At 54.0% G+C, this 27,544-nt stretch overlaps 10 protein-coding genes across 10 annotated transcripts; 3 read left to right on the top strand and 7 right to left on the bottom strand.

Annotated features, from left to right (window-relative positions):
- Positions 1–54: 54 nt before the first annotated feature.
- On the bottom strand, positions 55–2,672 carry BKA58DRAFT_438105 (fork head domain-containing protein; the record flags this gene model as incomplete). The annotated part of the gene is made up of 3 exons (XM_046173563.1): positions 55–184; positions 241–2,522; positions 2,577–2,672. The coding sequence occupies 3 exons, from the start codon at positions 2,670–2,672 to the stop codon at positions 55–57; spliced, it is 2,508 nt and encodes an 835-aa protein (XP_046028131.1).
- A 900-nt stretch (positions 2,673–3,572) lies between these two features.
- Positions 3,573–7,260, bottom strand: BKA58DRAFT_381139 (glycoside hydrolase superfamily). Its single transcript, XM_046169975.1, has 4 exons — positions 6,979–7,260; positions 6,720–6,796; positions 6,181–6,553; positions 3,573–6,132 (listed from the first exon to the last, which is right to left on the bottom strand). Exons 1-4 carry the CDS (start codon positions 7,024–7,026, stop codon positions 4,021–4,023), a joined length of 2,610 nt encoding a protein of 869 aa, XP_046028132.1. The 5' UTR covers positions 7,027–7,260; the 3' UTR covers positions 3,573–4,020.
- A 2,477-nt stretch (positions 7,261–9,737) lies between these two features.
- On the top strand, positions 9,738–12,029 carry BKA58DRAFT_136801 (uncharacterized protein). The gene has a single exon (XM_046164494.1). The coding sequence runs from the start codon at positions 9,921–9,923 to the stop codon at positions 11,895–11,897; it is 1,977 nt and encodes a 658-aa protein (XP_046028133.1). The 5' UTR covers positions 9,738–9,920; the 3' UTR covers positions 11,898–12,029.
- A 404-nt stretch (positions 12,030–12,433) lies between these two features.
- BKA58DRAFT_381145 (uncharacterized protein) lies at positions 12,434–14,382 on the bottom strand. Its single transcript, XM_046169976.1, has 6 exons — positions 14,223–14,382; positions 14,094–14,112; positions 13,871–14,041; positions 13,739–13,792; positions 13,581–13,689; positions 12,434–13,534 (listed from the first exon to the last, which is right to left on the bottom strand). The coding sequence occupies exons 1-6, from the start codon at positions 14,241–14,243 to the stop codon at positions 12,886–12,888; spliced, it is 1,023 nt and encodes a 340-aa protein (XP_046028134.1). The 5' UTR covers positions 14,244–14,382; the 3' UTR covers positions 12,434–12,885.
- Positions 14,383–15,240: 858 nt separating this feature from the next.
- Positions 15,241–16,685, bottom strand: BKA58DRAFT_438109 (uncharacterized protein; the record flags this gene model as incomplete). The annotated part of the gene is made up of 4 exons (XM_046173564.1): positions 15,241–15,542; positions 15,602–16,165; positions 16,231–16,447; positions 16,545–16,685. 4 exons carry the CDS (start codon positions 16,683–16,685, stop codon positions 15,241–15,243), a joined length of 1,224 nt encoding a protein of 407 aa, XP_046028135.1.
- Positions 16,686–18,856: 2,171 nt separating this feature from the next.
- Positions 18,857–21,845, top strand: BKA58DRAFT_455267 (uncharacterized protein; the record flags this gene model as incomplete). The annotated part of the gene is made up of 5 exons (XM_046174537.1): positions 18,857–20,192; positions 20,246–20,472; positions 20,532–20,718; positions 20,767–20,909; positions 20,961–21,845. The coding sequence occupies 5 exons, from the start codon at positions 18,857–18,859 to the stop codon at positions 21,606–21,608; spliced, it is 2,541 nt and encodes an 846-aa protein (XP_046028136.1). The 3' UTR covers positions 21,609–21,845.
- Positions 21,846–21,977: 132 nt separating this feature from the next.
- BKA58DRAFT_438111 (uncharacterized protein) lies at positions 21,978–22,646 on the bottom strand (the record flags this gene model as incomplete). Its single annotated transcript, XM_046173565.1, has 1 exon — positions 21,978–22,646. One exon carries the CDS (start codon positions 22,644–22,646, stop codon positions 21,978–21,980), a length of 669 nt encoding a protein of 222 aa, XP_046028137.1.
- A 598-nt stretch (positions 22,647–23,244) lies between these two features.
- BKA58DRAFT_136816 (NADP-dependent oxidoreductase domain-containing protein) lies at positions 23,245–24,954 on the top strand. The gene is made up of 2 exons (XM_046164496.1): positions 23,245–23,959; positions 24,023–24,954. The coding sequence occupies exons 1-2, from the start codon at positions 23,516–23,518 to the stop codon at positions 24,749–24,751; spliced, it is 1,173 nt and encodes a 390-aa protein (XP_046028138.1). The 5' UTR covers positions 23,245–23,515; the 3' UTR covers positions 24,752–24,954.
- Position 24,955: 1 nt separating this feature from the next.
- On the bottom strand, positions 24,956–25,958 carry BKA58DRAFT_455269 (uncharacterized protein; the record flags this gene model as incomplete). Its single annotated transcript, XM_046174538.1, has 2 exons — positions 24,956–25,350; positions 25,554–25,958. The coding sequence occupies 2 exons, from the start codon at positions 25,956–25,958 to the stop codon at positions 25,174–25,176; spliced, it is 582 nt and encodes a 193-aa protein (XP_046028139.1). The 3' UTR covers positions 24,956–25,173.
- A 156-nt stretch (positions 25,959–26,114) lies between these two features.
- BKA58DRAFT_455277 (5-nitroimidazole antibiotic resistance protein) lies at positions 26,115–27,490 on the bottom strand. The gene is made up of 3 exons (XM_046174539.1): positions 27,137–27,490; positions 26,946–27,073; positions 26,115–26,884 (listed from the first exon to the last, which is right to left on the bottom strand). Exons 1-3 carry the CDS (start codon positions 27,195–27,197, stop codon positions 26,294–26,296), a joined length of 780 nt encoding a protein of 259 aa, XP_046028140.1. The 5' UTR covers positions 27,198–27,490; the 3' UTR covers positions 26,115–26,293.
- Between the last annotated feature and the right edge of the window lie 54 nt (positions 27,491–27,544).

The following is a 27,544-nucleotide window of genomic DNA, read 5'->3' on the forward strand; positions in this document are numbered from 1 at the left end:
AAAGAGATGATGTATCTCTACTGTTTGTTGTTCTAAATCGTCCTGCAACGCACTCTACATGTTTGCAGGAACACTAGTGCGCGATAAATGGGGAGGTGGTGTAGCGGTAGCGCGGCTGCCGATGCTGCCGAGACCGTGGGCTTGAGCCATGCTGCGGTGGAAGGAGCCGATTTTCTGGAAACCCCTGTGGAAATGTTAGTACGATACTCTTGTTCAAGACAGGGTGCTTTCGAAACATACTTTGAAAGATCGTAGCTTTCCTCCTCAGGCTCGGGCTCCTCCTCGAAGCTCGTCAAGCTGGCACCGCGAACCATACCTCCGTTGCCAACGATACCCAATCCAAGCCCGTTGACATTGCTATTCGACCGGGAACGCTGGCTTCCAATATGCCGACTGGCGGGTCTGGAGACGGTACGACTTGGACTCTCTGGACCGGCATCTTCCTCTTCTTCGCCTTTCTCCTCGGCATCTTGGTCTTGATCTTCATTATCTTCGGGCTCCGCGCTGTTGTACGGCAGCATTGGGGGTGAACTAGGGTGATCGTCGTCATCGCCATCCTTGAAGTCTGGACGTTGTAGTTTGATAGGGCTGAGTTCGAGTGGTGCTTTGGCAGGCGTGCTGGGAAGGTCGACGAATTTCCAGAACGGTGCTGGACTGGAGAACGCCATGTACTGGCTGGGCATTTGAGCTGTGCTGGGGGGTGCGAGACGGGGTGCGTGGCGGGAAACAAGTGGGGTGACGAGCGCATTGTTCATCCGGTTGGCATCATAGTTGCCATTCAGATTGTTCGATCCGGTGTCCGAGTACAGGGTCGGTGGTGAGTTGCCGACGTCAGTCTTCATACCAGGGACACTCTGCTTAACGGGGTCCACACCGGGTGATGATTCCAGTCGAGATTCGTCCTGCTTGATGTGAGTAGGTTCCTGGCCGTCATTGGCTCCATAAACAAGGCGCTTCGCCGGAGTCACGAACCGATCCTGGTCGCGTATAGTCGGCGATTGCTTGAAACCTCCAAATGGGCGTGGGCCGCGGTCTGGAGTATAGGATTCGGTGGCCATCGGGACCGACGAAAGCGGAGGCGTAGCGGATCGCGGAGGCGACTTGACGCGAGGAGGGTATTGGATTTGGCGGTTGTCGCGCTCCAAGGCACCCACAAGGCGCTCGGTGGCTTGAGATGGATTGCCCAGCGCGGGCGAACTAGGCCCTGAGCCGTCTATGCGGTATCCGATTGCCATTCCACCGCCCTTGCGAGGGTTAAGCAGTTGCTTCTTGATAAACTCTTCCTTCTCTGACTCTGCAATCTTCCACTTCATACCCTTGCCAGGCTCGTCGGTGCGGCGCGCAACTTTTTCAAACGACTTGTTGAGGGACAGATTGTGTCGGATGCTGTTCTGCCAGCCGCTGTTTGTGTGGCGGAAGAAGGCGTACCGGGACTTGATGTAGTCGTAAATGTTGGCAAGCGTGAGCATCTCCTCCTCGCTACTGAGGATTGCTTGACCGATGAGCTGAGCATAACTGTGAGGCGGCTTGATTTCTTTGGTTGAGTCTAAGCTGTAGTCAATATCGTCTCCAGTTTCTAGTACAACTGCTCGAGAGAAGGTAGCAGGTGAGCCTTTGCTGCGCGGGTCCTTTTCGCCGCGGAAGGTCATGGGGGTACCGGGTTGTGGGTATCCAGGCGTGGATGTCATCTGATTGTAGTATGCTTGTGACGATTGGTGTTTGTTGCGAGGGTGCGAAGACGGCGGAAACGGATCGTACTGGTCGCGTTTAGGCGTCGGTCCGCTGGGATGCGCGTGCTGATGGGATTTTGGCGGCGGGTTGCCGTCATTGTCAGATTCGGCGGCGTCCTCATTCTTAACCTGACGCCACAACATGGGGTGGAAGTGGTCCTCCTGGTTGGCGAGAAGGAACAACATCTGAGTGCTCATGATGCTGATACAAATACCCGAGTGTAAGGGTGCCTTGTCTCCTCTGGTAAGATGGCGGTCGTCCAGCTTGAGGCCGTTGCGGCTATTTACGGTGATGTACCACTGCTGGTCGTCAATCTCAAAGTTGATCTCGGCGTGGACGCGAGATATCTGGCGCTCAGGTCCGAGGTCAATATGCACACCCCAGTCCTGGCGGTTGGGATCGCTTGGAGGCAGCCCAGAGAGGTCGGGCTGGGAGCTCTGCTGATTGGAGCGTGTGTTCGAGTCTACACGGCCGATTCTAACTTGCGTGTCCTGAACGAAGAAGCACCAGTCGCGGGCAGCAATCTTGGCAAAGGCCGGGATGTTCTTGCCCTTGTTGCGCTGCGACTGCAGGTCGTTGGCATAGTCGATGGCGGCGTGGGGCACATAGCCGGGCACACGGAGGGCGGCTATGACGATGTTCTGGCGCTCTATGGGGTCCATGGGGTTTTCTGCGTCTCCGCCGTTGGGCAGTGTCGTGTTGGAGTCGTTGCTGGCGACCGACTCTGTGATGCGGGTACGGGGCGGGTCGGGGGCGGCTGAAGCAGCCGGCTCTTGGGCAGCGCCATTCAACTGTGCAAGTGAGTACAAGTTCGCCGCAACACTGGTGGTGGTTGGGCTGCTCACCCGCCTGCGCTTACGCGAGGGCGTGGCATCTGGCGTGTCGGGTTCAGACTGCTGCTGGGCGTCTCTGCGCGAACGAAGACTTCTACGAGTCGACATGGTGCATGCGGGGGGGCTAGCGAGCGAGTCTGTAGAGGAGGAGAATGTATCAGCGAGAGTCGTGCGAGTGTGTGCATTCGTGTATGCTTTGTTTTGGGTGGTGACGGCGGACCATGGGAGAGGGACGAGCCAGCCACGGACGTGCGAAGGCCAGCCAGCCAGGCGCCCCACCAAGCGACTCGACACACTCGGAATGGGTGATGCTTACCGCGAAACGTCGGTGTCGAATTCCCAATGCACTGCGCGCGACTGGAAGGCGTCGTCCAGGGAGCGGCGGTGGGCCGAGGGCAGGCGTGGCAGGGCGGTGGTGACGAGACGAAGAGCAAGAGAGCGCGGTCGTGGGCGGAAGCGTCGACGTATCCCCGTGTTTGTTATTCGAACACGACGCGACTTGGTGGCTAGCGCAGGCGTGGCGATGACCTCAGAAGGCAGCGAAACAACGGTGACAATGCGCGACGCGTGGGACAGTCGGTGGCTATCGATAGAGAGATAATGGAGCAGAGCCGCAGGAGCACGGAAGGGGACAAATTACGTCGCCTTGGTGTCCTGGTCCAAGATGCTATCCGTGCGCACTCGTGATCATCAAAATAACGCGGTAGCTGGCAGCGCGCCCTCAGCCGTGAGCGACCCAGACCCAGACTTTCAAACATGCACGCTGCGCCACTGTCAAACGGGACGCCTCCATATAACGCCCGCCTCCTGTCATTGCGCCCTGAGCATTGCTTCTCCAGCGCACCCAAAGGCCCCAAACGCTCTGCCGACCTGTGCGCGTCGGGCCCAGCCAAGCAAACAATGACGCTATGCAATCGGGCTTGAAAACCGTTCGCATGCCGCCAACAGGATCGCTGCACAACGGCCCACCAACAAAGCGCCAATCGTTGCCGCTTCTGACGCTTACTCACTCTCGCTTGCTGTCTGTACTGGTACACGATGAGCGAAGGTCGTCGTTAGAATACCGTGTCGACATCCTGCACAATGATCGCAGCTTTGCAGCGTTCGTCCCGTGACACGTCTAATTTTGATCGCTTTAGCTACATTAGTCGCCTCGTAAACGCATTCCTTGACTATCGCCCGTCATCGAGGCTCCACGCCGAAGCGCAGCCGGCCGCGATACGTGATTACCCCTCAATCCATCGAGATAGTGGATAATAGCCGCCTGTCTGGATCGATCAAGCATACATGTAGCAGTTTCACCAAGTTTGACAGGCAAGACACGTGCACACGCAATCGGGCAATGTTTACAAAGATTCGTTTCTTCATAATACTAGCTATGACTAGCTGACAATTAAGGATTGAACATTACTGTTGATGGCGGTTATCCAAACAATACGAATCCCCAACGACTTCTCTAAGAAGTGTAGTCGCTGGTGTCCAACTCAGCGGTAAGCGGCAACTTACGCGAGCTAGCACCGACGTACACCGTCTTGGGGTACTCGGAGATGACCCAGTTCTGGGCAGCAACGTCCCAGTTGCTGATATCACGGCGGGTAATGTCAGCGTGGAAGGTAGCGCTCATGCCGGGCTGGATGCTCAGACGGTCAAAGCCACGAAGCTGAACCTTGGGGTCTTCGGGTCCACCAAGAGCAACGTAGCACTGAACAACCTCGTCACCAGCGACGGTGCCGTTGTTGGTGATGGTGGCCTCGACGGTGAAGAGGACATCCCACAGCTGAGGGTTACCACCGGGAGCACCACCAGCGGGGATGCGGGCCTGGGGCGAGCCATCGGCATAACCTTCGGGCCAGGTGTGGTCGAGACCGTACTCAGGGTCTTGCGACGCCTCAGCAAGGTCAGTCGAGTTGAGGTAAGGGAAGATGTAAGTGGCCGGGCGGGTGAAGTTGGCGGGGAACTGATACTCCTCGATGTCGCGGCTGTAGTTGCCAAGAGTAGGGGCAGCGATGGTCTGACCAGTGAAGGGCTCGTACGCGCCAGCAGGTACCTTGACGACACTGATGTTAGAGTACTCGAAGGTGGTGTAGGAGAGACCGAAACCGAATTCGTAGACAGGAGTGATGTCATTCTTGTCAAAGGCGCGGTAGTCGATAAAGACACCCTCCTCGAAGTTGTCCTGGGGGCTGCCGTTGCCGTTGGTGGGCTCATAGATGAGGTCAGGGCCGTACTCCGCTGCGGTGCTGCCGATGGTGAAAGGAAGCTTGCCACCAGGGTTCTCGCGGCCGTAGAGGATGTCGACGATGGCGTTACCAGACTCCTGGCCGGGAAGACCAGCCCAGAGAATGGCGGTGACGTTCTCGTTGTCGTAGAAGCTGTTGACAAGGACAGGTCCGACAGAGTGGATAACGACAATGGTGTTGTTGCACAGCGCAGTGACGTTCTGGATGAGCGTCTCACCGTCTTGCCAGAGAGTCAGGTTGTTACGGTCACCAGCGTTACCGTCAACGGTGATGTAACCTTCACCAGAGTCGGCGTTGACGAAGACAATAGCGACGCTAGCCTGGGCAGCCATGGCCTGGATCTGAGCGTAGGCCCAGTTGTCGGTGACGGAGGTGACGACACCGCCGTTGTCAGTGACCTCACGCTTAATGGACTCGAGAGGGGTGACCAAGTAAGGGAAGTCGGCGGTACCGGAACCCCAGCCCATGGCCAGAGTGCCGTTGTCACAGCCACGGTCAGAGCATCCGTTGGGACCGTACTCGTTCTCAGCGGCGTCGTTGCCGAAGACGGCAGTCCACTTCTCGTTTCCGTTGAGGGGGAGGACACCAGAGTTCTTCAGCATGACAGTCGATTTGGCAGCAGTGCGGCGGATGGCGCGGAAGTGGTCGTTGCGGACATCAACGTGCTGGTTGATGAGCTTGTAACCAGTCTTGGCGAAGTAGTGCTCGTATCCGTAGGTGTCGCGCTGCCAGGAGTCGAAGTTGACAGGGGTCTCTTCGTCAAGACCGACGTAGTAGTATGCGGCCATGATGCGGACAGCGGCATCGTCAAGGCGCCACTGGGGAAGGGTACCGTTGAGAATGGAGACGGTCAAGTTGGTTCCCCAGAAGGACTGGCCGGAGTTGAAGTCGGTGTCACCGGGCATGGTCATGTCCATACCAGCAAGGGCGGAAGCGACACCAGAGTGCTGAGCATCCCAATCAGACATGATGAATCCTTGGAAGCCGAGCTCGCCTTTGAGGATGTAGTTCTGGAGGTACGAGTTCTGGCAAACCTGCGAGTTGTTGACCTTGTTGTAGGAGCACATGATGGATCCAGTTCCAGCGCGGATGGCGTCGGCGAAGGGCCACAGGTAGAGCTCGTGCAGAGTCTTGTCATCCAAGTTGGAGCTGAGCGCATCGACGAAGCCAAAGTCCTCGAATTGACCGGGCTGGCGGAAGTGCTCCTGCTCGTTCATGATGTAGTGCTTGGTGCAGGCAATGACACCAGCATCCTGGATACCGCGGACGGTATCGGCGACAGCAACACCAGACAGGACTGGGTCAGGGGAGAAACCTTCCCAGTTACGCTGGATACTTGTTAGTAGATATCATAGTAATTCAATTGGACAACTTACTCCGCCCTTGGGGTTGCGACCAAGGGGACCGACGACAGGGCCGAGCTGTACATCGACACCCTTTGCCTTGTGTTCCGCGCCCATTTGGTAACCACGGCGGTAGAACTCGCCACGGTCCCAGGATCCAGCAATGGTGCCGCCTGCAGGGAAAGCAGAGACATAGTCGGCGAAACGGATACCCAGAGGACTGTCTTGCATGCAGAGAGCGTCGAAGCCGAGACGGGGGATGGCGCCGACGTTGCCGACGCAGGATTCACTCTGCCATCCAGTTCCGGTGGTGAGGTTTACCTTCTCGAGGAGGGTAAGCTGGCTGACAAATGCCTTTGCCTTTGTAATGGCATCAGCCCAGTCGCCGGTCGTGTCCTCAACCCAGCTGTGATGGAGTTAGCAATGATGTTGTGAGAGTCGAAACAAGCAATCGCGCAATGCCACTGCCGCATGTGAAGCTTAGTGGAGCCGGCGCTCCTTCGCCTTCCCCACACCTGTCAAGCCCACTTCTACCGGCTAGTGACTTGTAGAAAGCTGAAATTTGTACGTACGGACTTGGGTAGTATGGGGGGCTCTCAGCAAAGTCCAATTGACTGCTGGTGTCGTTGGAGCCAGTGTTGTTAGAATACTTGTTTATCGTCAGCGTAAGCTCGTAAACACGGCTGCAGGGGTGTATTGTACTGCGCGCAGAAAGGGGAAGAGGGCAACAACAAGATGCGCAAGATCGCGCAGCATCTCTGCAGCTCTGGTACAGATATCTTGCAGTACCAACGGTGTTGTGATGCGTAATTAGAGAGTGTGTAAACATACCTGGGCATGGGCAAGGCCCGCCAACAATGCTTGTGCAAGCCACAGCATGGCGTCTGGCTGGCTGGGAAACGCGCGGGATGAGACACAAGAACACAGTAATATAAATTTACTGTGGTAGTATGCAAGTAGGAGTTGAGAGCGCTCGCAGACACAGATCTAAATTTCCGGGCGCCATGACAGCTTTATTCACAGCCGCGAGCAGCAAGTGACAAGGGCAGGGCATAGCTTCCCCAGTGCCCAGCTACCCGTCCCCTAGCACCATGCGCCGTCACGACCCCAGGCGCAAGCGGCTGCCTCTTCTTCTGCGGGGGACGTGTGCAGAACCTGCTGATCCCCGCCTCTAAGCCCTCAATGACTCGATGGAGCGCAGGCCGGTGCCTCCGCTGTGTTCTTCTGGCCCCGATGTTTCCTTGGAAGCCCCATCACATGGTCCGTCTCCAGTCAAGACTGCTGCGCATATGCAGCGACCATCGACTTCTCGCAGCTGCATCACGTCAGAGTAGCTCCACAAGGGACAAGAAGAAATATTGTTTCTCTCCCGTCTCCCTTGAGCTACGTGCACGGGCGCGTTGAATGACCCTGGCCGTGTACATCGTCATCTTCCTACGTCAACCCCGGACGTGCATATAAGCTCACTCGCAAAAGCCCTTTCCGAACGCCACAGATCAGCCAAGCTCACAACTGGAGGTGCGTGAGGCGCCCTATCTGGCTGGTTCAAGACGTCCAAGCCCAGGGCAAGACACACAGTGCGGGGTCGCTGTCGTCTGCCAGCTTCCGTCTTCAACTGCGCCGCAAACCTTGGTCTCTAGCATCTGCTCAGTAGCGTCTGCTGTGAGGTCCGACATTCCGTTGGGCTGAGAAATCGGCGGTATAGCTCCTCGGGGTAGACCCAGTATTTCATGGAGCACCCGCATTATACATTGGCGAATCTTCGGGAAAACTCTTTGAGGACATGTACCCGTTTTGCACGCTCACGTTTATGTCCGGACCGTTGCCTCGGCGTGTGCTGTCGAGCAACTAGCAGCCGACCAGGTGCGCTTGAGAGCTTTTCCACCGGATGATCTAGTAAGCACCAGGACGCTCTCGTGGGCCGCCCCACTCGGCATGTGGTACACGCAAAGTCACTCACGTCACTGATCTGGTCTGAGTAACTTGACCCCGATACTGACCCATTCGTGCTACACTTATTCTCTCAGAGCAGCATCGCGTCAATACCAAGCGGCTACACAAGCCGACGGTAAGTCGTTCGGCATGTCGTCAACCATCCGCTATGCTTGGCTGTGTCTCTCAATTGGTCACTACGTTGTAAACGGTACGAAGTACCTTGAATGTCAAAAGCACCTCGCGGTACACCGATAGTCTGCGATCCCTACCCAAGGACATCGCTAGCCACGTTGGCTCCGAGTCCTAAGAATACCAGCAATATCCGAGTACCCGTTTTCCAGTGTGACGATCGCAACTTAATCAACATAGTCGCTTTGTATTAGCTTCACGCTTTCGAGGCATGTTGCTGGTGGTAGTCAATCTAGATGTCGTCTTTCTGCGCAAGGACTTGCATGAGTCGTTCACGCTATATACCCCGCTCCGCGTGGAAACAGCACCTATTACGTCTAGCCTGCAGAAGTCTACCAGGTTTTAGCGCATACGCGCAGCCGGGTGAAGACGACCGTTTGCGCCACATTCCACGATGCTGATGGAAAATATTGGAGCTCTCTCTTAGAGTTGTGCCTAACAGGGCAGGCTTACTCAACATCATCTCGGTGCGGTCAGATAAAATTGCACCGGGCCGTCATCTTACATCCGCAGTTGATCCTAGCCTTATAGCTTCGCCTTCCGAGATAACTCGGATCACACATCACGTAGTTACATTGAACTTACTTCGTGGAGCTCGCTTTTCTCCTTCCAAGCCTAAATCGGATCAAGTCTAGCATCTCTTTGATGCAGCGCCATAGGGACTTTTAGCATCTGGAAACGACAATCGATCGCTTTCGGCGATGCGCCTTCATACATGTGCGTGGCTCAGGATCTGACTGGCTTCGAGAGTTGCGGCATTGATGACGAAGCATGTCAGGTTTCCAGCTGGCGAGAAATCGCGAACAGAAAGTTTTTGAGCTTTACAGCAACATCCGACGAATACGTCTGACTCGGACCTGTAAGCATGTGTTTGAGGACGAAGAGCACTGAGCTACAGAGTTGAACACCTACCCTTCGTGCCGGTACACGCCATGATCCCTAGGATACAAGACGATGGCCCAGGTGATCTTTCATCGGACGGTAGCGACAAGAAGCGGATCCAGCAATTGTTTCCTAGTAGGCTTACTGCGATACAAATGCTGGCTATGGTTAGTACTGTTTTCGGGTGTGGAAGTTGGCGAAAGACGAAGCATATCAGCAGCCAGAATACACTAAACCTTGCGCGGGGTAGGTGGAGACTCTGGAGAGTGCCAACGCCGCCAGCCTTTGCACGACATCGTACCTCACCCGTATGCGCGACTCTTCTGCTAAGGAAGGGCGCAAAGGTATATCTTTCGAGGCTCTGTTGGCATGCGTGCCCCTATCGGAGTTGCATGGCTGAAGGGCGAAGGCTCGTGATCTGACGTCATGGTCAGCCCTCACTATGCCCTCACAGTACTATACGAGGCTCGGAGCACTGATTGATCAATCAGCATACATTGTGGAGGTACATCAGATTTGTCTTCAGGCCACAGCCTCATTGGAGCTAGAAGATGTCTGGTATCTGTGGGGTACTGTGACGATGTCTCGTCGAAGCCAATGACTGTCAGCGCCGCAAGGCTGGCTGCCTGCAGGCAGCACCACTGCGCCTTCTGTTGAGTCAACAGCCTTGAGTCAAACCTCCCACATCAACTGCATGCTGTTTTCTATTTAAGCTGATGTTGTAATTCATTTCATGTGTCACAGTCACATAAATCGTCTCGTTAGCTATGGGTTCCAAGTTCTCTCGAGCGGTACGGCCGCAGGTGAAGGCTGCTGCCTCGCCAGTCGCAACTGCCCACCATCACGACACTGACCATGCAAACGCACAAACGCAATGCCAAGAGGCCACACCACGGGTCTCAGGCCCTTACTTTTACGACGATATAAACGTTGCAACTTCTACCACCGCACTAGCAATTCCACAAAGACGCAACAGCGCGCCCGCAACAATATTCGCTGCTTCTGCAACTTCTGTCGCTATGGAGCGAGCCCCAAATATCACCACTTCCTTCCTTCTCTTCCTAGAAGAGCGCCGACTCATGTCTATCCAACACGATCATGCCGACCCTGAACCCCCGCCAGCGACTACAATGCCCCCACCTCCTCCAGCACCAGCACAGCCTACTCTTACCTTGCCATTACCAGAAGTACAATGCGTCATATGCTGCACAGAGTTACCGGATACCAAAAATCCAAAGCACGTGAAAGAGGTCATCAAGCCATGCAGACAATGTGGTAGTGCATACTGCGGATCGTGCATCAGGAGGATGTTTACCGAGTGCTGCAAAGATACCACACGCATGCCTCCGAGGTGCTGCGGGCAGATACCAATCCACTATGCGAAACCGCACCTGTCGAATGAGGAGTTCACGGAATTCAAATCGAAGTACGAAGAGTGGCTCACACCCAATCCATTCTATTGTCCAGTGTCAACATGCTCGGCGTTCATTCCAGACCGACTTCTCCCGGAACAGGCAACGAAGAAGCAAGGCAAGCGTGTTGACTCTGGTATTGGAACACCAACCTCGAAGGCCTTTGCGTGTCCAACCTGCTCAGCTGAGATCTGTCTCGAGTGTCGGCAAATCGCTCATCCGGACGCTATATGCAACATCTCCGAATTCGGTATCGATGCGGAAACAACAGAGTTATTGAAGAGTTGGGGTTACAAGAGATGTCCAAAGTGCGGCCATGGACTGAAGCGAATGTACGGCTGTCTACATATGGAGTGCCGATGTGGAGCGCACTTCTGCTATATATGCATGGATGAGCCGGGAGACTGTGGTGGAGGTTGTATCGAAGACGACGACGACGACGATGGGGAAGACTACGGCAGTGACGACGAGTCTCCATCTAACACGAACGATGCACCGGCTCTGCCCGACGAGACATCCCAAGTGCCAGAGCCTGTTGAAGCAGCAGCGATATCGACGCCACTACCGGCTTCTCAACCGCGGAACCTTGACGCTGGAGGGCATCGCTATTGGGAGAATCAAGATCTGGACTTTGGCGAGGAACCAGGAGAAGACTATCAAGACCGCTCATGGAACTGTGTCCACAGATTCGAAACCTATACGATACCCCTCGCGAAAGCTCTAGTCGATGACTCCGCGGCTGAGATGGAGTGCGTGAAATGCTGGTCTTCAATACATCCAGAGATCGAAGTACCAAAAACTGTAGCAAACGATGATACCAAGGCAAAGACCGTACCAGCAAGTACAGGAAGAAGAACCGCTCGAGGATTCGGGAGGGGTAACGGACCAGGACGAGGTTGCGGTCGCCCACGCGGCGCGTACCTACCTCCTCGCGGACTCTTCCAAGTCGGTGACGCCATTGGAACAGCACCTCACCTTACTACCTCTGTCCTCTCCCCGCTATCCCAAAGTGTACCCGAACGCGAAACCTCGCCCATGGAAGACATTCATTACTCTTCCAACCGGGTAGTAGATACCTACGGCAACATCATCGCCACATCGGAGATTGAGCTTCGTCGCCGGGCATCCGATGCGTCTTTCGTCACTAATGTCGTTCCTCCACAAGCGGACTTGAAGGCCCAAGTTATCTTCAGAGCCTCATCGGCTGTCTTTTCTACCGCGACAACAGCGAAATTCAGTCTCGCTCACGAGTGCATTCACTGCGCCTTGCTCGTCTGCGCTTCGTGTAGAGATGGTATCTTCGCTGCTGAAGAGAGGAGATTGATGCATTGAAAGATTGATAAGGATTGCGGTTAGACGGAGTAACACCACATTCACGACTTTCATATTCAATATCCGGACGACTTTGTATGAGAAGCAGCTAGCGACTAGGTCTTCTGCAGTCAGAGCATCTTAGCAGCAGATCTCGGCTTTCCTTACTTCTTACTTTACACGAAGCATTTGCAGCATTTACTAGCATTGCGGATTGAGGATCGGATCTGAAAGGCGTTACGGGTATATGGCGTTTTGTTTTTCTCCATAGTTTCAAGACGTTTTTCACGTCTGGAAATGGACACTCTTGACGTCGAACGGCATATAGCGAGTCAATGAAGAATCCGTACTCTCGATACACTGCACAATCATGATCTGGTGATCGTTTTGATCTGCATCTTCGCTGTCTAGAGAAGCGACGTCAATCTTTCCATGGCCCCATAACCCTTTCGTCTCAGCCCTTTGATTCACCTGCATACGTGCTACATGCATACTACTTGAGACTCTATCCAATTTTTATACTCCGAGCTTACTATGGTGGAATCAATACGCAGTGTGCTCAGCTGTCTCATATTACTACTAGATATACTTAGTTGGACATCTAGTATTCTAGCATGCGTTGGGATAACATGAGGACCACCCATTCACCACGCGAATGCATCGTAACAGCGACAAGAGTTTCAGGCTAGGAAGCACCAAGGTACGCGCAGTCGTCAGTTACAATTTTTTATTCTTGTTCGTAGAAACGGACTACCACACGTGAGAAGACCAACCGGGGAATCAAAACACTTGCAAAGGTTGAGCTCAAGTTCACTACATTCGTGGTACCGGTAGATGTAAGTATTTTAGCCCGCCGACATCTCTGTTCGAGATTCCTTGATATTGTGCTTTCGCTCTCCGTTCGCTCGTCCCGTCGTGAGATAGCTTGTTCATTCGTTCATCTCATCCACACTTGACTGTCGGATGCAGGTACGTCCTGTTTTCAGGCCGCAACCAGTTTTGACGCAATCTATGCGCCCAGGCTGGGGAAGGCGCTGGAATCGGTGATGTTGATGTTGGACTGGGCACCACCGCGGCCTCCACGACCACGGGCCTCGCCACGTCCACGTCCCTCACCACCACGGCCACGTCCGCGGAACTCGCCACGGCCTTCACCGCGACCACGTCCCTCGCCACGGAATTCACCGCCGCCACGGCCACGACCGCGGAACTCGCCACGACCTTCGCCACGGCCGCGTCCTCCTCGGCTACCGCCCTCACGGGGAGGGGGAGCAAGCATGCGGTCACCGTCGAGCTCAACGTGGACCTTCTCCTTGCGGGCGCGCTCGCGCTTGGCCTTGCCTTGGGAACCGGCCATGAAGTCCTCTTGCTCCTCACGGGCGAGAGCAGTGCCCTCGGGGAATTTGGTGCTGCTGCCCTCGTTGGCCTTGCGGACGTTCTGGGCGGCAAGAGAGAGCTTCTTTTCAGCGAGCTCAACGAGGTAGGCAGCGTAGGACTTGCTCTTGTCCTCGGGCTCGGCATCAGCCTCACCATCAGCGTCCTCCTTGATAGCGTCCTTCTCTTCAGCCTGAGCCATGGCCTCTCCAGCCTGCTCGTCAGCCAACTCGGCATCGCCGTCCTTTCCGCCCCAGCCGTGTGCGGCCTGCTTGTCGTGCTCGCTGGGAATCGTTAGATATGGCTGTGATATGATATGGGATTTCTTACGCGATGCCAGTCCTGCTATGACGGTCACCCTGGGCAGCGCCTCCGCGACCTCCGCGACCACCGCGACCGCGGCCACGCTGGCCACCACGAGATCCAGTGCCAGTAGGCTCTGTAGAACGTCAGTATATGCAGGAATTGACCAGTGACATGGCACTCACCGCCAGATCCCCTTCCGCGGTTCTTGTCAGAGCCGACGCCGCGATCCCGGAATGCTGTACTGCGTTAGCAGTTGTCCATTGAGCCTCCTGTGAGAGTCCAGAGCATGGTGTTGTTCTTTGTATCCGACGTACCGTTCTCGTTGGCGTTGTCGGTCTGCTTGGCACGGTTCTGGTTGCTCATCCTCTCGGGCATGGGCTTAGGGGCATCGGTTCCCTCGCGCTTGCCGTGCCTCATGACGGGCTTCTCAATTGCCCTCGTCGGTGGGTCAGCCGGCCTGTCGGGGTCGAGCTCGGGGTCATTGCCTGCGGGGTCGTGAGTGAGAGTTTGGTGCCTGTGCTGTGCGCTGCGACATACCCAGCAGCTCGTAAATGTTCTGCACTTGCAATTAGCATCTTGAAGCTGTCTAATGTGTTGCAGCCCTTCTTGCAGCCCTCAATGGAAGGCGCGAAGCTGGACTCGATGGTGGGGTGAGTTGTAGCTTACCTTGGAAGCAATTTGCGACATCTTGACGAATTGGAGCGCCTTTCGCGCTTTGCCCTTCTAGATGCACAATCTGCCGGGAGAGAAAAAGAATGCGAGAGCTTGCCCTACAGATTTTAGGGACGTGGCTCTCAGAAGTTGACTCGCGAACGGGGTGATAGGCGCGATGTTGCGGGCACGAGGTTTTGGTCAATCGAAAATGGCCGTGGGTTGCTTCCGTAAGCGAGTGAAGTGGGGCTAAGACTATTGGAGGCACAAAGAAACATGAGCGCTGCAGTTCTTGCCGCATACAGCGCTTCACTCAATTCTTGTGTGAGGGCAGCTCAAAACAAAGTCTCGAGGCATGCGATCTCCACTGCAACCAGCCCATCAATTTGCAGCTCCTGCGCCGCTGGCGTGTCAGTGATTTGATTCAAATGTGCGTTCAAGCGCACGTCATCCCGAGGCTGTTTCACCCATGCCATGCTTTTTGTCAGGAAAATAAACTGTGAATGCTACCAGTGCAGCTTCAGAATGCGGACGCATTACTGTAGTGTCGCAAAATGTGAAAATCCCTGACTTGACCTTGGTCCAAGAGCATGAGCGCTGTCACGGTGTTGTGGGAAGTATGAGGTGGGGTGCAACATTGACTCGATAGTTGCGGCCGACTGCATTACAATATGTACAAAGCATCATCCCGCCTTCCAGTGTCACTAGACGGGCAGCGATGCCAGAGTGAAACGTATGGATGAGAAGTATTCACCCGCGTCCATAGCAATGACCCCAAGCAATTTCCATCACAAATACACATGTCGTAAACCTGCCCCAGGTTGAATGATAACTTTTTGTAGAATTTTCCCGTATCGAGACTCGTGGTCTCATGTTGAACGCCGTCGTACCGTCGTGACACATTGTCGATTGGGTAAAAGCAGTTGTTGCGCCCGCTAAACAACGTCATGGGAAGGGTATCAGTCGGTGGTGATCCAATTCGGTCCCTGATAACTCCAATATAGCCCCCTCTTCCTATCCATTCCTCATATCATCATCTACTCTCATACATCGTAGGGAAGTGCATGCTGGCCGAAAGTCCAAAGGGGTCGGCATCGAGCATGGGGTCGTACGGGTCGAAGAGGTGGTTGTTGCTCATGCCATTGTAGGCATGGCCTCCGTCGTTGGACGCCAAGGCTGCTGGGCTTGTGAAGGGAGGGTTCTGTGAAGGCGGCATCGGTGGTGGCATGTTGTTCGACGGCGGGAAGTTCTGTTGCGGGAAAGGGCCAGGGCCAGCGGAATGGTCGCTCGGGTCGTCGTGGTCGTAGGAGTCGGCTTGTTCCTCGTACTCCTGCTCTATAGCACGAAATCAGCCTAGGATTACAAAGCCCTATACTTAAGAGGGGATAGGAAACGGGTCAGCTTGCCGAGTTGACTCATGTGGTCCGTGAACTGTGTCTGGTAGAAAGACGTAGGACCGCTGCTCTGAGTTATGCCGTTACCGTTGCTGCCAACAGTAGACGCGCTTGCTATGCCATTTGCGGGAGCCTGGTTCGTTACAAGCGAAGGCCGCTGAGCACCCATCATGGGAGTAAAGTTTGATCTAGGCGGCTGTGGCCGTAGCGGCTGCTGCTGTTGTGGAGGTATGGGCCCAAAGTTGGGAGACACTGATTGACCATGAGGTATGAAGCTGGGCGAGCGCGTTGCTGATTGAGCAGGCGACGAGAGATGCGAGCCAGGAGTGGGTTGCGACAGTGGTGAACGCTGAATCGGCCCATCCGGCTGTATCATGGGCAAGCCATTGACACTATCAACCTTGGGCGGGCCTTGTAGCGATCGCCTCTGTTGTTGTCTGTTCAATATAGCACGTTGTTGGAGAGGCGCCTGGTTGGGCGAGGTGTGTGCAGATGCTGGGGCTCTGGTCGGCCCCAGGTTTGGACTGCCAGTCTTCGCGCGCAGCTCGGCCTGGACGTCGATGCCTGGTGGAGCAAGAGGTTAGCGTATGTACCCTGATAGATAGACGTCTTGATAAGATTGGGGCTACCTTTCTCTAGCAGAATCCTCTCGAGAAGAGAATTCTTATACCGGAGCATAAGGCATTCGTCGGCGGCGTTGCGGTGACTGTTCTGCAGGTTCTGCAGCGTGTCCTCATGGTGCTTTATGGTGCTCTCCAGCTGCTTGATGTACTCTGTACGGCGCTCACGGAAGGCGGCTTGCGCCTGTCTATTGCGCTGCTTGCGCTCCTCTGAGGTGGCATATATCTTACGACGTTTGGTTAGTCCTATCTTCGACATAGTGATTGGCGATTCAATTGCTGCAGCCATGACAGGCAAGGCAATTGGCATCAGGAAGGCTCACAGGTTTACGGCCGCCTTTGCGCTTCTGCTGCTGGGGCTCTTCCTGGGTATATGTCTCCGCCAGACCAGGTTCCGGCGACGATCCGATAGAGTCGGTCGAACCATCGCGCGAAGCCTCTGCCTTGCCCACGGGGGCCGTCATATCTGTTACGAGACTATCTCCCATCTACGGCCACCGTACCCCTCCGTCCAGATAGAGGGGCACCGAGGCGCCAAGAGCTGCGAGAGATGCGACAAAGGCAGGTCGAAGGAGATAGCAGGAGGCTCTGGTCGCTTAGACGCGCTTGTGCTGGGCAGCCGCAGCGCCGGGTCGAAAATCGATACGGTTTGTATGGGGTTTTGATAATGTATGATAAGAAGAAGGCGTTCGGGCCTGTGTGTGGTCGCGCAGTAGTTGTGAGGTAAGCTCTTGGGTAATGGAAACAGAGATGGGCTCGAACGGAGGGGCGGAGTGCTGGACTTGAAAAGGCGGGCGGACCACTCTCTGATGCCCAGATCAACTCCTCCCGTGTGGTTAAAGCTCGCTCGACTCGCCTCGCCCCAGGAAGGCTTTCTCTCAGGCGCGCAGCAAATGGCAGCCGTGCTCCCGCTGCTGGGCACTTCGCACGCGCAATGACGGCCAAGCGGGCGGGCGCGCGGTTGGCCGAACGCTCAGAATTTTCTCGCGGGGTGCTCACGCTGCATCACGGCTCTGGCTGCCAGGTGCCAGCCTTCGTGCCAGACGCCTGGTGGACGATGCCGAACATGGCTGCCCCAGCCGAGCTGGATCGCGATGCCCCATGCGGCGTAGCCTGGTGTTTAGCTCCCGCGCAACTAGAAAGTTTTGTAGCCTTTCTCCGGCTTCTCCATGGATGCGCAGTGCAGAGTGCGAGCCTGGGATTGTTATCTAGCAGGCGTCGCCCGTTCGAGCGCGATCAACTCGCGACGTGTATGTGTCTGTCTGATTTCATCCACGCGGCCAGGAAGTCTTCCCGTGAAAAGCAAGCAACCAGCCGTCGTCGTCGCATCCACGCCAGGCCACCGACGTCGGAGCGCGCCCCTGCACCGAGGCCACGCACCTTGCCCTTATGGAGTCACCCTACTCGCGGACGGCATAGGTAAGGCTGACGAGCAGGTTCCATCTGGATGATCTGATATGACGAGGGTTGCATTATCGGCCCAGCTGGCGATAACGATCGATACGACTGCAGTCAATCTATACGACATGCCTCACCGATGAACCTTGGACGTCTCCCAGCCGTGACCAGGACAACGCCAGTAACCATCACGCTCCAAACTCTCAGGGTCATCACGTGGCCAGCCCCGGGGCCGCTATGGACCCTACGAGTGGATGCCAGATCTTGGAAGAAGGAGCCATCAACGGTCGAATCTGCCGCGTGCATTGCACACCACCACCGCACAACTGGTACTCTGGACACTTTATTCCGCCAGCGCAACCACCGGCTCCCGAACCGCTACCGAAGTCTGGCCTGGAGATCGCCGAGGTCGTTGCTTTATGCACCACATGAGCTCTATTGGCCCGAAGCAGCCGTAGCGTCACCACGCTTTTTCTCGGCTGAGCAAGCAGGTGACCTATGGGGCGAGCGGTCGAGACTCGTACGAGGAGATTAGTTGCACCCTGTTGCATCGTGACCTTCCATCCGTTGTTCGAATAGTCGAGACCCGTCAAATCGGCAACGGACATTCGGCATTGCCTAGGTGCGGACTTGTCGGATTCCACACTTGAATGCTTTTGAACAGAAAGCATCAAAATGCCAATTGACGCCCGCACATGTACATTATGAACTGAAGTCCGGAAATGTCGATCCTATCCACGTAGAGGTTTGCGAATATGAGGATGCCCTGAAAAGGTACTCTCACTGAATCGTTATAGAACACTTCACAGACATGATGTATTGGCTGAGATCATGTTACCGTGCCTGAGTACATTGCTCAATAATTTCAACGCAGTGAGATGCGCTCTTTCTAACTGTTAGGTTTGCTCCTGCTAACTCCAACCGCCACGTGCAGTACAATCGTGTCAAGAGCAAGCTCACAAGGGCTCCTTCTCTCACTCCTAGATGCAATGTCGCGAGAGATCGTGACATCCGACCTCCACCATGCACACCTCAGGCGACAGTCCTCACCTCTACCAGGATATCCAAGCATCGACATAGTCTCATATGACTTTCATCCTGTTTTCAGCAGTATAGATCCCACATCAATCACTCGGTCAGCTTCTGGTCGCTAGTCGCCAGCTTTGCGCGCAGTCTATCGTTCACGAGGTGCTTTGCGCGATATCGGTTCTCAAAGCATTGCTGACGGTAGGTAGCAATGACATTTTCCGAGATCGCGGGACGGCTGCTGAAAGGGCCAGGACACTCGCAGCCGCCGTCTGGCAAAGAGCACCTAATTGAATCTCATCCTTCGCCAGAGCGAGCCAGCATTTCCTCCTTTCTAGCTTCGCCCGAGTCAGACAACGGTCATATCACAGCCCACGAAGGCATGCTCGGCATCCATCTGGGCGACCAAAGAGGACACTCCACCGCCTCTTCGTGGGCAAAACCTAGACCTTTGTCAGACATTCGCGAAGTCACCGAATCAAGCTTTGCAGACACCCTACCTCGGAACGCCTTGACAAAAACCTTTCCCCGAAGCACCTCTCGCACGGAGATGTCGCGGAAGCCCTCTGTTGCTACGAGACGACGTCCGAGCAACGACAATCGGTACGGTGAAAATGTAGAACCTGACAGAAAGAATAGCATCGAAAGCAACGGCATAAGACCCATTCACAGGGGTCGGACGTCTAGATCACCATCACCATCAAGTCCTGCAGACAACCACAGCATATCGAGCATATATAGCATACCAGCCGGTACCGTCCCACCACGATCGTCCTCCCGACCTCGTGCACCTAGCACTTCTCGAACCCGACAGCCACAGCAGATACCACCTATACACATAACCCAAGCGACTGCGACGAACACGCTTAGTGCCATACCTACTATACTGTTTCCGCCTCTTAGCAATAATACCAACACTATCATTCGGCATGGTCAATCGCAGTCTCCTTTGCGCCACATTGTTGCTCGCCTTGACCCCATAACTCATGACACCCACCGACGCATACCTTCCAGAACATTTGTTCGCGATCCACTATCGAAAGAGCTCCTAGAGTTTCCATCACACCGACATCCGCGAATCGACCTTGGCCTGGATTTATCCGCAGGCATATTCGTAGGCGGAGGCTCCATCGAAGGGACCGTCCAGATAAACGTCGACGATGCAGAGCGAATACGTCATAGAAGGACTCTGGACATTGCCCGGATATCCATCGATCTCCTTGGGACCGAAGAGGTGAGCGGTAATAGACGAGCTGTCTTTCTGAATCTCGCTACGGAGCTCATCGATGAGCAAAACCCGCCGCCTCAGAACATGGTAGACACCCAGGAGCCAATAAGCTCGGCAGATCTTTTCTGGCACCTGATGCCTTCTACGACCAATCTCGCGTTCAATCTGAGCCTACCTCTTAACGTTGGTCCTCCGCCCTTTCATTCAAAGAATGCAAGAATCCGCTACATACTTTGCGTGTCACTTCTTATTCGCGACCAAGGAAGACAGTATATTGTCAGAACTTCCGAAGATGTTACAGTGCTCTCAGTGTACGATCGTACGTGATGTCTTATCATTCACACTTCCTGTCATAGGCTAATATTTCCGCAGCTGAAAAGGCACTCATGTCGCTACCTAGTCCCTTGAATGCATCAGACGAGTGGATAAAGCCCCGAGATACCACCGTTGAGGTCGTTCGGGTCACCGCAGGCTTACATCGACAAGTTTGGGTCAGCGGTACGAGCCTCTACGTCGATGTCCATGTTGCCAACAACAGTCGCAAGACGGTCAAGAAGATTGAACTACAGTTGGAAAGGGACATACTCTGCTACAAACACGTTTGTTATGCGAGCTCAGTTTACTTTTTTCCCACGATGCTAATAAGGACGCTTTGCAGGCTGCTGCGGCAACGATGGAGAAGTCTGCTGGTCAGGCTCGCATCTTTGACAGCAACGAGCGGTCTATCCTCAGCAAAGCAGTTGTCAAGCACGGTTGCGCCGGCTGGAACGGTGTTTCCGCACACCAGACTCATATCAGGACCTGTGGTCTCGAAATACCCCGCGGCCATGGTACAGTGAAATGTGGTGCGTATGTAGGCATGAAGTCGCGTGTCTGGCTACTAACTAGAACAGGCAAATACTTCGAAGTAAGATACTTTCTAAACGTCATTGTCGCCAGCGGACACACGTCAGTATTGTCATCTATCTCACCGACCAAGCTGACCTCCTGCAGAAAGCTCGTTACCGTCCAACTACCAATCGTACTCATCCACATGGTGCGTGTCGCAATCAACCTCCTCTACGTCCACTAATCACCACACCCTCAGAACTCCCTCGACGTGGTCCCCAACTCCGTCGCCCAAGTTGCCATGGCCATCGAAGAAAAGCGCACAGCCCGCCACTCTCCACCACGCCTAGGGCGTCGTCCATCTCAATCGGTACAAGGCCGCGCGTTTGCAGCACCGCGCATGCAATCCCTGGAACGCATGCGCGCACGCGACGAAGCCATCCAGGAACTAGGCCAAGCCATTGAGCGAAGCCCCCGCAAATACGGTCTCCGCCGCGCAAACTCCAATTTCGATTACCATACCCCCCCTTCCAACCGCAAAGGCAGGATCCTAGGCGATGGCGAAGCAGCAGATCTCCAAGACCGTCTTCGTCGTGTAAGATCGAATGAGACGATTGGATCGCGACCCCCGACTCTCCACCGCGTTAATTCTATGCGGTCAAGACGAGGCGCTGCATCGGCTTTTGGGTTTCGGGAAGCAGAGGTTAGGGAGGATATTGAGCTAGGGGGGTTGGGTGCATCGGGTGATGGGCCATTGAAGGAGAGGTTGGAGAGGACTAGTGATCGGCAGTATCGGTTCAGCAAGAAGAAAAGCGTGGAGAAGTGGAAGGGGGTGGCGAATGTGGGGGTTGGATGGTTGAAGGGGAGTGGGGTCAAGGATGAGAGGGAGAGGGAGGGATGGGTGTGATGTGTGCGCTCTGTCTCCTTAGATGAGTCTTTGGTACGTTGGATAGCGCGTGCGATGCGTCGATTGAATGTTTTGTTTCTTTTGGCTGGGCTTGAACGTGCCATTGTCAAACGCGATACAGATATAAAAAGTGATCAAGCAACATGGTCAAAAGTAAAGCTAGTGTTATTCAATTAGGTCTGTCCGGTTGACAGCCTGAATGCTTCGATACTTGATACAATCATATCTCATAGTAGTCATTAACCCCCTCTTCATCTCCCTTATGCAATATCATACAGTATTGTACATGGCGTGTCGAGGTGATCGTAAGAGAAAAGCCTGCGCGATGGTGGAGCCCCCTTCGGTACAAGCATCTTGCAGCTAGAAAGCCTATGACCTGCTCTTGGCAAGCTCAGACTGAGCAGTCGACGTAGGCCCGCCCTTGACGCGCTCTCCACCCGTAACCTTCTTCTCACCCTCAGTGATGTCGTGCAGCGCCTCGCTGGTGATGGGCTCCTTGGCGTGACTCTGCGCCTGCGCAGTAGGACCTCCAGGTACGGGTCCGTCCTCGCCTGTAAGCTTCTTCTCCGCATCGGTGATCTTGCTCAGGGTCGCGGAGTCGAGCTTCCCTGATGCGGAGGAAGTGTTGGCGCCGGTGTTGTTGCTGGAAGGAGCGGAGCCTGATGTGAGAGCGGACTGGGCGATGGATGTTGGGCCTCCTTTCATGACTTCATCGGAACCAGTGAGGACCTTCTCGCCCTCGGTGATGTCGTGAATGACTTGTGCGGTGAGGTTCTGGCCAACGTGCTGTTGGGCCTTCGCAGTAGGACCTCCCTTGTGTGGCTCGTCCTTGCCGGTAATTTTCTTCTCGGCGGCAGTGATCTGCGAGATGAAATTGGAGTCGACCTTGATAGACATGATGCGTGTTGTTGTGAAAGTGCGGTGGTTGCTTAGGTCGTTCTCGTTTATCTTGAGCGGTGTTCTTTGCGATGTGATGCGAGCTGTTGGTCGTGCTGCGAGGAAAACGTTGCGATTGATACGGAGGATTCTGGACGCCATTGTTGCTGCTGGTTTATATGTTGATGGGTAATGAACTGGAAGGTGCAACTGTGTGAGGTGTATAGGCAGATTATGTATTGTGATGGAGTACTGATGTAACGCGAAATTGATATCGTCTGAGGGTGCGCTCGGCGTGACGTTTACTATGGGGAAAGATGGATTGCAATGCGCATTTGCAACTTGTCGGTCTGCCCGTGCACCGCAAATCTCTGCATCAATGGCGACGGCATCGTGCTGATGACCCTGAGATGCAGGTACCACATCTCCGATGGACGCGGCGACTGTGCGATGCGCGCGTATGATGTGGTGGAGCCATGATGTCAGCATCCTGGGGAACTGCGGCCATGACGATTCGGGTGCACTAGCGGTGAGCTAACATGACGATGCGATTTAGGGATCCAGATGCAAACTTCAGAACATCGACTACGAGGCGGTCACTACAGAAATGAATTACTCAGATACAAAAAGGTTTTTGCAATGGGTAAAACTCGCTCCCGTTCGACGCTTCGGAGATTGCGGAATTACCGGCTCAAGTAGCGCATGTCAGACCGTATAAGGTTCTCGCCCGCTGCTTGATTGCAACGCCATTGGATAGTAGCAAGTATCATTCCAGTCGCACATACCTGTACGGCATGCGTTACGCCTTGCTACGTTAAGTATGTATCACCAATCGCTCCGAGATGGCACTCACGGCGATAAGGCATTCGACGGAACGACTATCAGGCCGCTGCTGCAGAAGCTGGCAGCCGTATAAGAAGGGCTGCTGCATTGGATCCTGTGTCTATAACATTGACAGCAGGATCAAAAACTATCTCATCGCTGCGTAATTCTTGCAAATCAAGTTTCTAGCTCGCTCCGACTCTGCTACAATGTCATTCATCAGTCCAGCCGCACCTGTATCCCTCTTAGGCAGACATCGTATCCTCAGTCCCACAGAGGCCGTCCGGGTCTCTCCCCTCTGTCTCGGTGGCATGAATTTCGGTGAAGCATGGAAAGCCACTCTCGGAGAATGCACCAAAGAAACAGCCTTTGCAATGCTTGATTACTTCTACGAGCAAGGCGGCAATTTTATCGACACCGCCGTCAACTACCAGTTTGGCGAAAGCGAAGAGTGGATTGGTGAGTGGATGGAGGAGAGAGGCGTCCGGGATGAGATGGTACTTGCGACCAAGTTTACTGGTATGCAGATCACCGAGAGAGAGAAAGAAGGGGGTGCGAGGTGCAAGAGTAACTATGGAGGCAATAGCGTAAAGAATATGCATACAAGTATTGAGCGTTCGCTGAAGGCGCTCAGGACTAGCTATGTCGATATTGTAAGTTTGAACATCTTACGACTTTAGGTATCGACATGTCTACCGGGACTGAAAGCCTCATAGTACTACGTCCACCTGTGGGATTCAACAGCCTCCATACCAGAGCTCATGAACGCTCTCAACGACCTCGTATCCTCCCGTCGAGTACTCTACCTAGGCATCTCCGACACCCCAGCCTGGATCGTCGTAAAAGCAAACTGCTACGCCCGCCAACACGGCCTCCGCCAATTCTCAATCTACCAGGGCCGCTGGTCCGCCGCCGATCGTTCCTTCGAGCGTGAAATCATCCCAATGGCACTAGACGAAGGAATGGCTCTTGCGCCATGGGGCGCGATTGGCGGAGGAAGCTTCAAGACGAGAGCACAGAGACAGAATCCAGAGGACGGCGGTAGAAAGATGCAAATGATGGTTATCGGCAACGAGGAGAAAGTCAGCGATGTGCTCGAGGATATCGCAAACGCAAAGTCTCCAGTACCGCCCATCACTTCCGTCGCTCTCGCATATGTTATGCACAAGTCACCCCACGTTTTCCCTATTGTTGGCGGTCGCAAGATTTCGCATCTCGAGGGCAACATCAAGGCTCTTGGTCTGAGTCTTACGGCCGAAGAGATACAGCAGATTGATACGGCGTATGGCTTCGAGATGGGGTTTCCGCATCAGTTCCTGAACCCAGGGAATACGGCGATTATGGGACCGGAGGATAATAAATTTGCGAATAATATGGGGTTTTTGGATCATGTCAAGGGAATGAAGCCGATTGCGCCGCATCAAGGGGAGTTGGAGGAAAAGTAATATCAGCCCGTGGAGACTAAGAAAGGTGAAGGAGATGGTTCACGCATCACAAAGTTGGAGCACGAAGGCTTCAAAAGCTTATCTGCTATAAAAACGTAACAGACAGTGCGCATATAGCCTTCTGTCCACACTATACGCTCGTCCTCAAAATGCGATCGCCGAATGTAGACGTCGATTGCCACTACGGTCATTCACTATGTGAATGTGCCAAAACACAAGATTACAGCCTTCGCTTACTCCCGTTAGTATCTAACCCTTTGTGCCCTGTCTTGCACCATTCTATCCTCTATCTTAGCTCCAGACTGGAATCAATATTCCCTGACGCGGACTCGAAGCACCCACTTAGCCCAGAAGATTAATGCAACACTCCTTCACAACATCCGGATCGACTCAAAGAGAGGAGGTGAGGAACCATGTCCTCTCTACCATTCTGTTTTTACAGCCTCAACGTTCGCGTAGACGACAGGGTCTGGGACATAATCTTTGTTGATGCGACGATCCAGACGTACCATAACAAGATCGTAGACACCGCTCCGTCTACAAAAGCGATCGCCGCCAAAGACATCGAAATCTGAGTTTGGCCCTTCGTAGACCACAAGCTACTCAATTCCAAGTACAACCGAATCAAAGTCTTTGTTGGCGACTCGCTCATCTCGACTATTTCAAAACCACTGTTCCGTGCGACTTCGACAAAGACCAGCGAACTCCTTGTAAACGGTACGGTTATATTGCCCGCAGAAACTGACAGGGGTGGGATATCCCGACTCATCGACTACCTCGAGTTCGTGATTTCTAAACCCACCGAACCCCTGCCATACGGCCTCCGTCTACCCATGACAATATCTTTGGATGTATGCGCCGCCGCATCTGCACTTGGAATGGGCAGATACCTCGATAAACTTTGGCAGGAGAGCGAAAACCTCGTGCGAAACTGCTTTCCGCTGTACGTAGACATCGATGCCATTACTTCTTTCAGGACGTATCCACATACAACGCGCTTCCCGCGCCTCTTCCGCATCCTAGTAAACAATCTCGCTGTACGCGTGTGGCGTAACTCTATACTCGACCCGCAGGTTTTCCGGGCGTACTGCGAGCGGAATCCTGTTCTTGATGCTGCGATTAGGAGGGCGAATGAGAAACACGATATCCTCGTTCGGAGAAGGGATTTGTATGAGTATAGGGACAGAAAGTGGGAGTCGATAGTCATGATGGATCAAGAGGAGGACAATGGGAGGACAATGGGAGGATCGAGTGGGATAGGGATTACAACGGGCCTGTTCGAGAAAGAGAGTGAAGGTAGATTACATGCATGGGGTAGTGTTTAATGCGGTGGAAAGAAGCAAAATCACAACAATATCATTATACCAGTAGTTCAAAATTACTAAACATATACCTGCGTTGCGATTATATACTTCGTTACTCAACTGTGCTATTTTCGCACTTCTTCTGCACCAGTACGTTCAACAAAACAAGAAAGAAACCGACAAAAAACACAGTTCAATACTGCCCGTCCACTTATGCCCACCTCCCCTTGTTCAAATCTTATTTACCCTTCCCAATAGCCTCAAAAGCATACCCCCTCGCCCTCCCCGTCTCCCCAACCCTCCACCCCTCAATGTACCCCTCAACCTCCTCACACCCATTCTCCTCCCCGGGAACAGGCTCCCCCCACGTCCCCCAATACGGCACAACACCCGTCCAAGTCTTCTTCACCAACTCCCTATCCTTAACATCATTCCTATCCTCACTCGGTCCCCCCGTCCTAATCTTCGCACTCGCACTCTCAATCTTAATCTTGAGTATAGAAGTTGATTTCAGTTCCGCAGTCGTGGGTGGCGTCCTACTCTTCTCCCAGCGCTGGGGGAGCAGATTGTCAGTGATGGCTTTCATGGCGTACAGCGCTTCGTCGGGGTCTTCGACTAATTCTGCGTATCCGTATACGATGGCGGAGCGGTAGTTGCATGAGTTGTGGAAGGGTGTTAGACTTAGGACTAGGCCGTCGAGGAAACTGGCGGCTACGGTGATGGGCAAACCATTGCCTGAACTGTTTTTCCCACTTTTGAAGATGCGGCCTGAGACGTAGCCGTGGATGTAGAGGGTTTGGGGGGTGTTTGAGGGGTCGGCGGATTGGTCCTGCGCGATTGGGTTTGTGAATTGCTGGTTTCGTGTTTTCTCATGTAAGGTGGTGACGTACCTCGTAGTTTCCTGTACATCCCAACATGGGCAGGACGACGGGGAAAGGATGTTCTGGGTCGACAAAGGAGACGTGGAGGATTGGACAGGCGTTTACTAGACTGTGGATTGTTGCGTAATCATATGCGCCTGGGTTTGTTGATGTGAGTGTGCTGTTTCAAATAAGTAAGAGTGCGAAAGAGATGAGCGTACCTCGATTTGCCAATCGACCGAGTTTGTTAACGGCGGTTTTGGGGTACTCTGGTGATGCCATTTTCCGATGTCTGTATTTCTCTCTTCGATATGTTTTAGTCGCCTCAGTCAGAAAGGTTGACCGGCAAAGAATAAGTGATGTCAAGGTCTGAAACTGAACTGGAGTGCAACAGTGTGCGAGGTTCAATCAAACTTTGTACCTTTTCCTCTAAGCTTTCCGTGACTCTTAATACGTGACTCCTTCAACACTCACATACGCACAGACGTACGACATTCATCAGGCAAACCATTGTACACGTCCAACGGATCTGAAAAGATGACGGCACCCGGCAGGACTTGCTGCATGCGGAAGCGGGGCCGTAATCGTGTGAGTAATCATTGGTCGATGGCGTTTACACTGCACGACTA

The sequence above is a fragment of the Alternaria rosae genome (assembly GCF_020736505.1).
Source record: "Alternaria rosae strain MPI-PUGE-AT-0040 chromosome Unknown BKA58scaffold_3, whole genome shotgun sequence".
Taxonomy (NCBI): Eukaryota; Fungi; Ascomycota; class Dothideomycetes; order Pleosporales; family Pleosporaceae; genus Alternaria; species Alternaria rosae.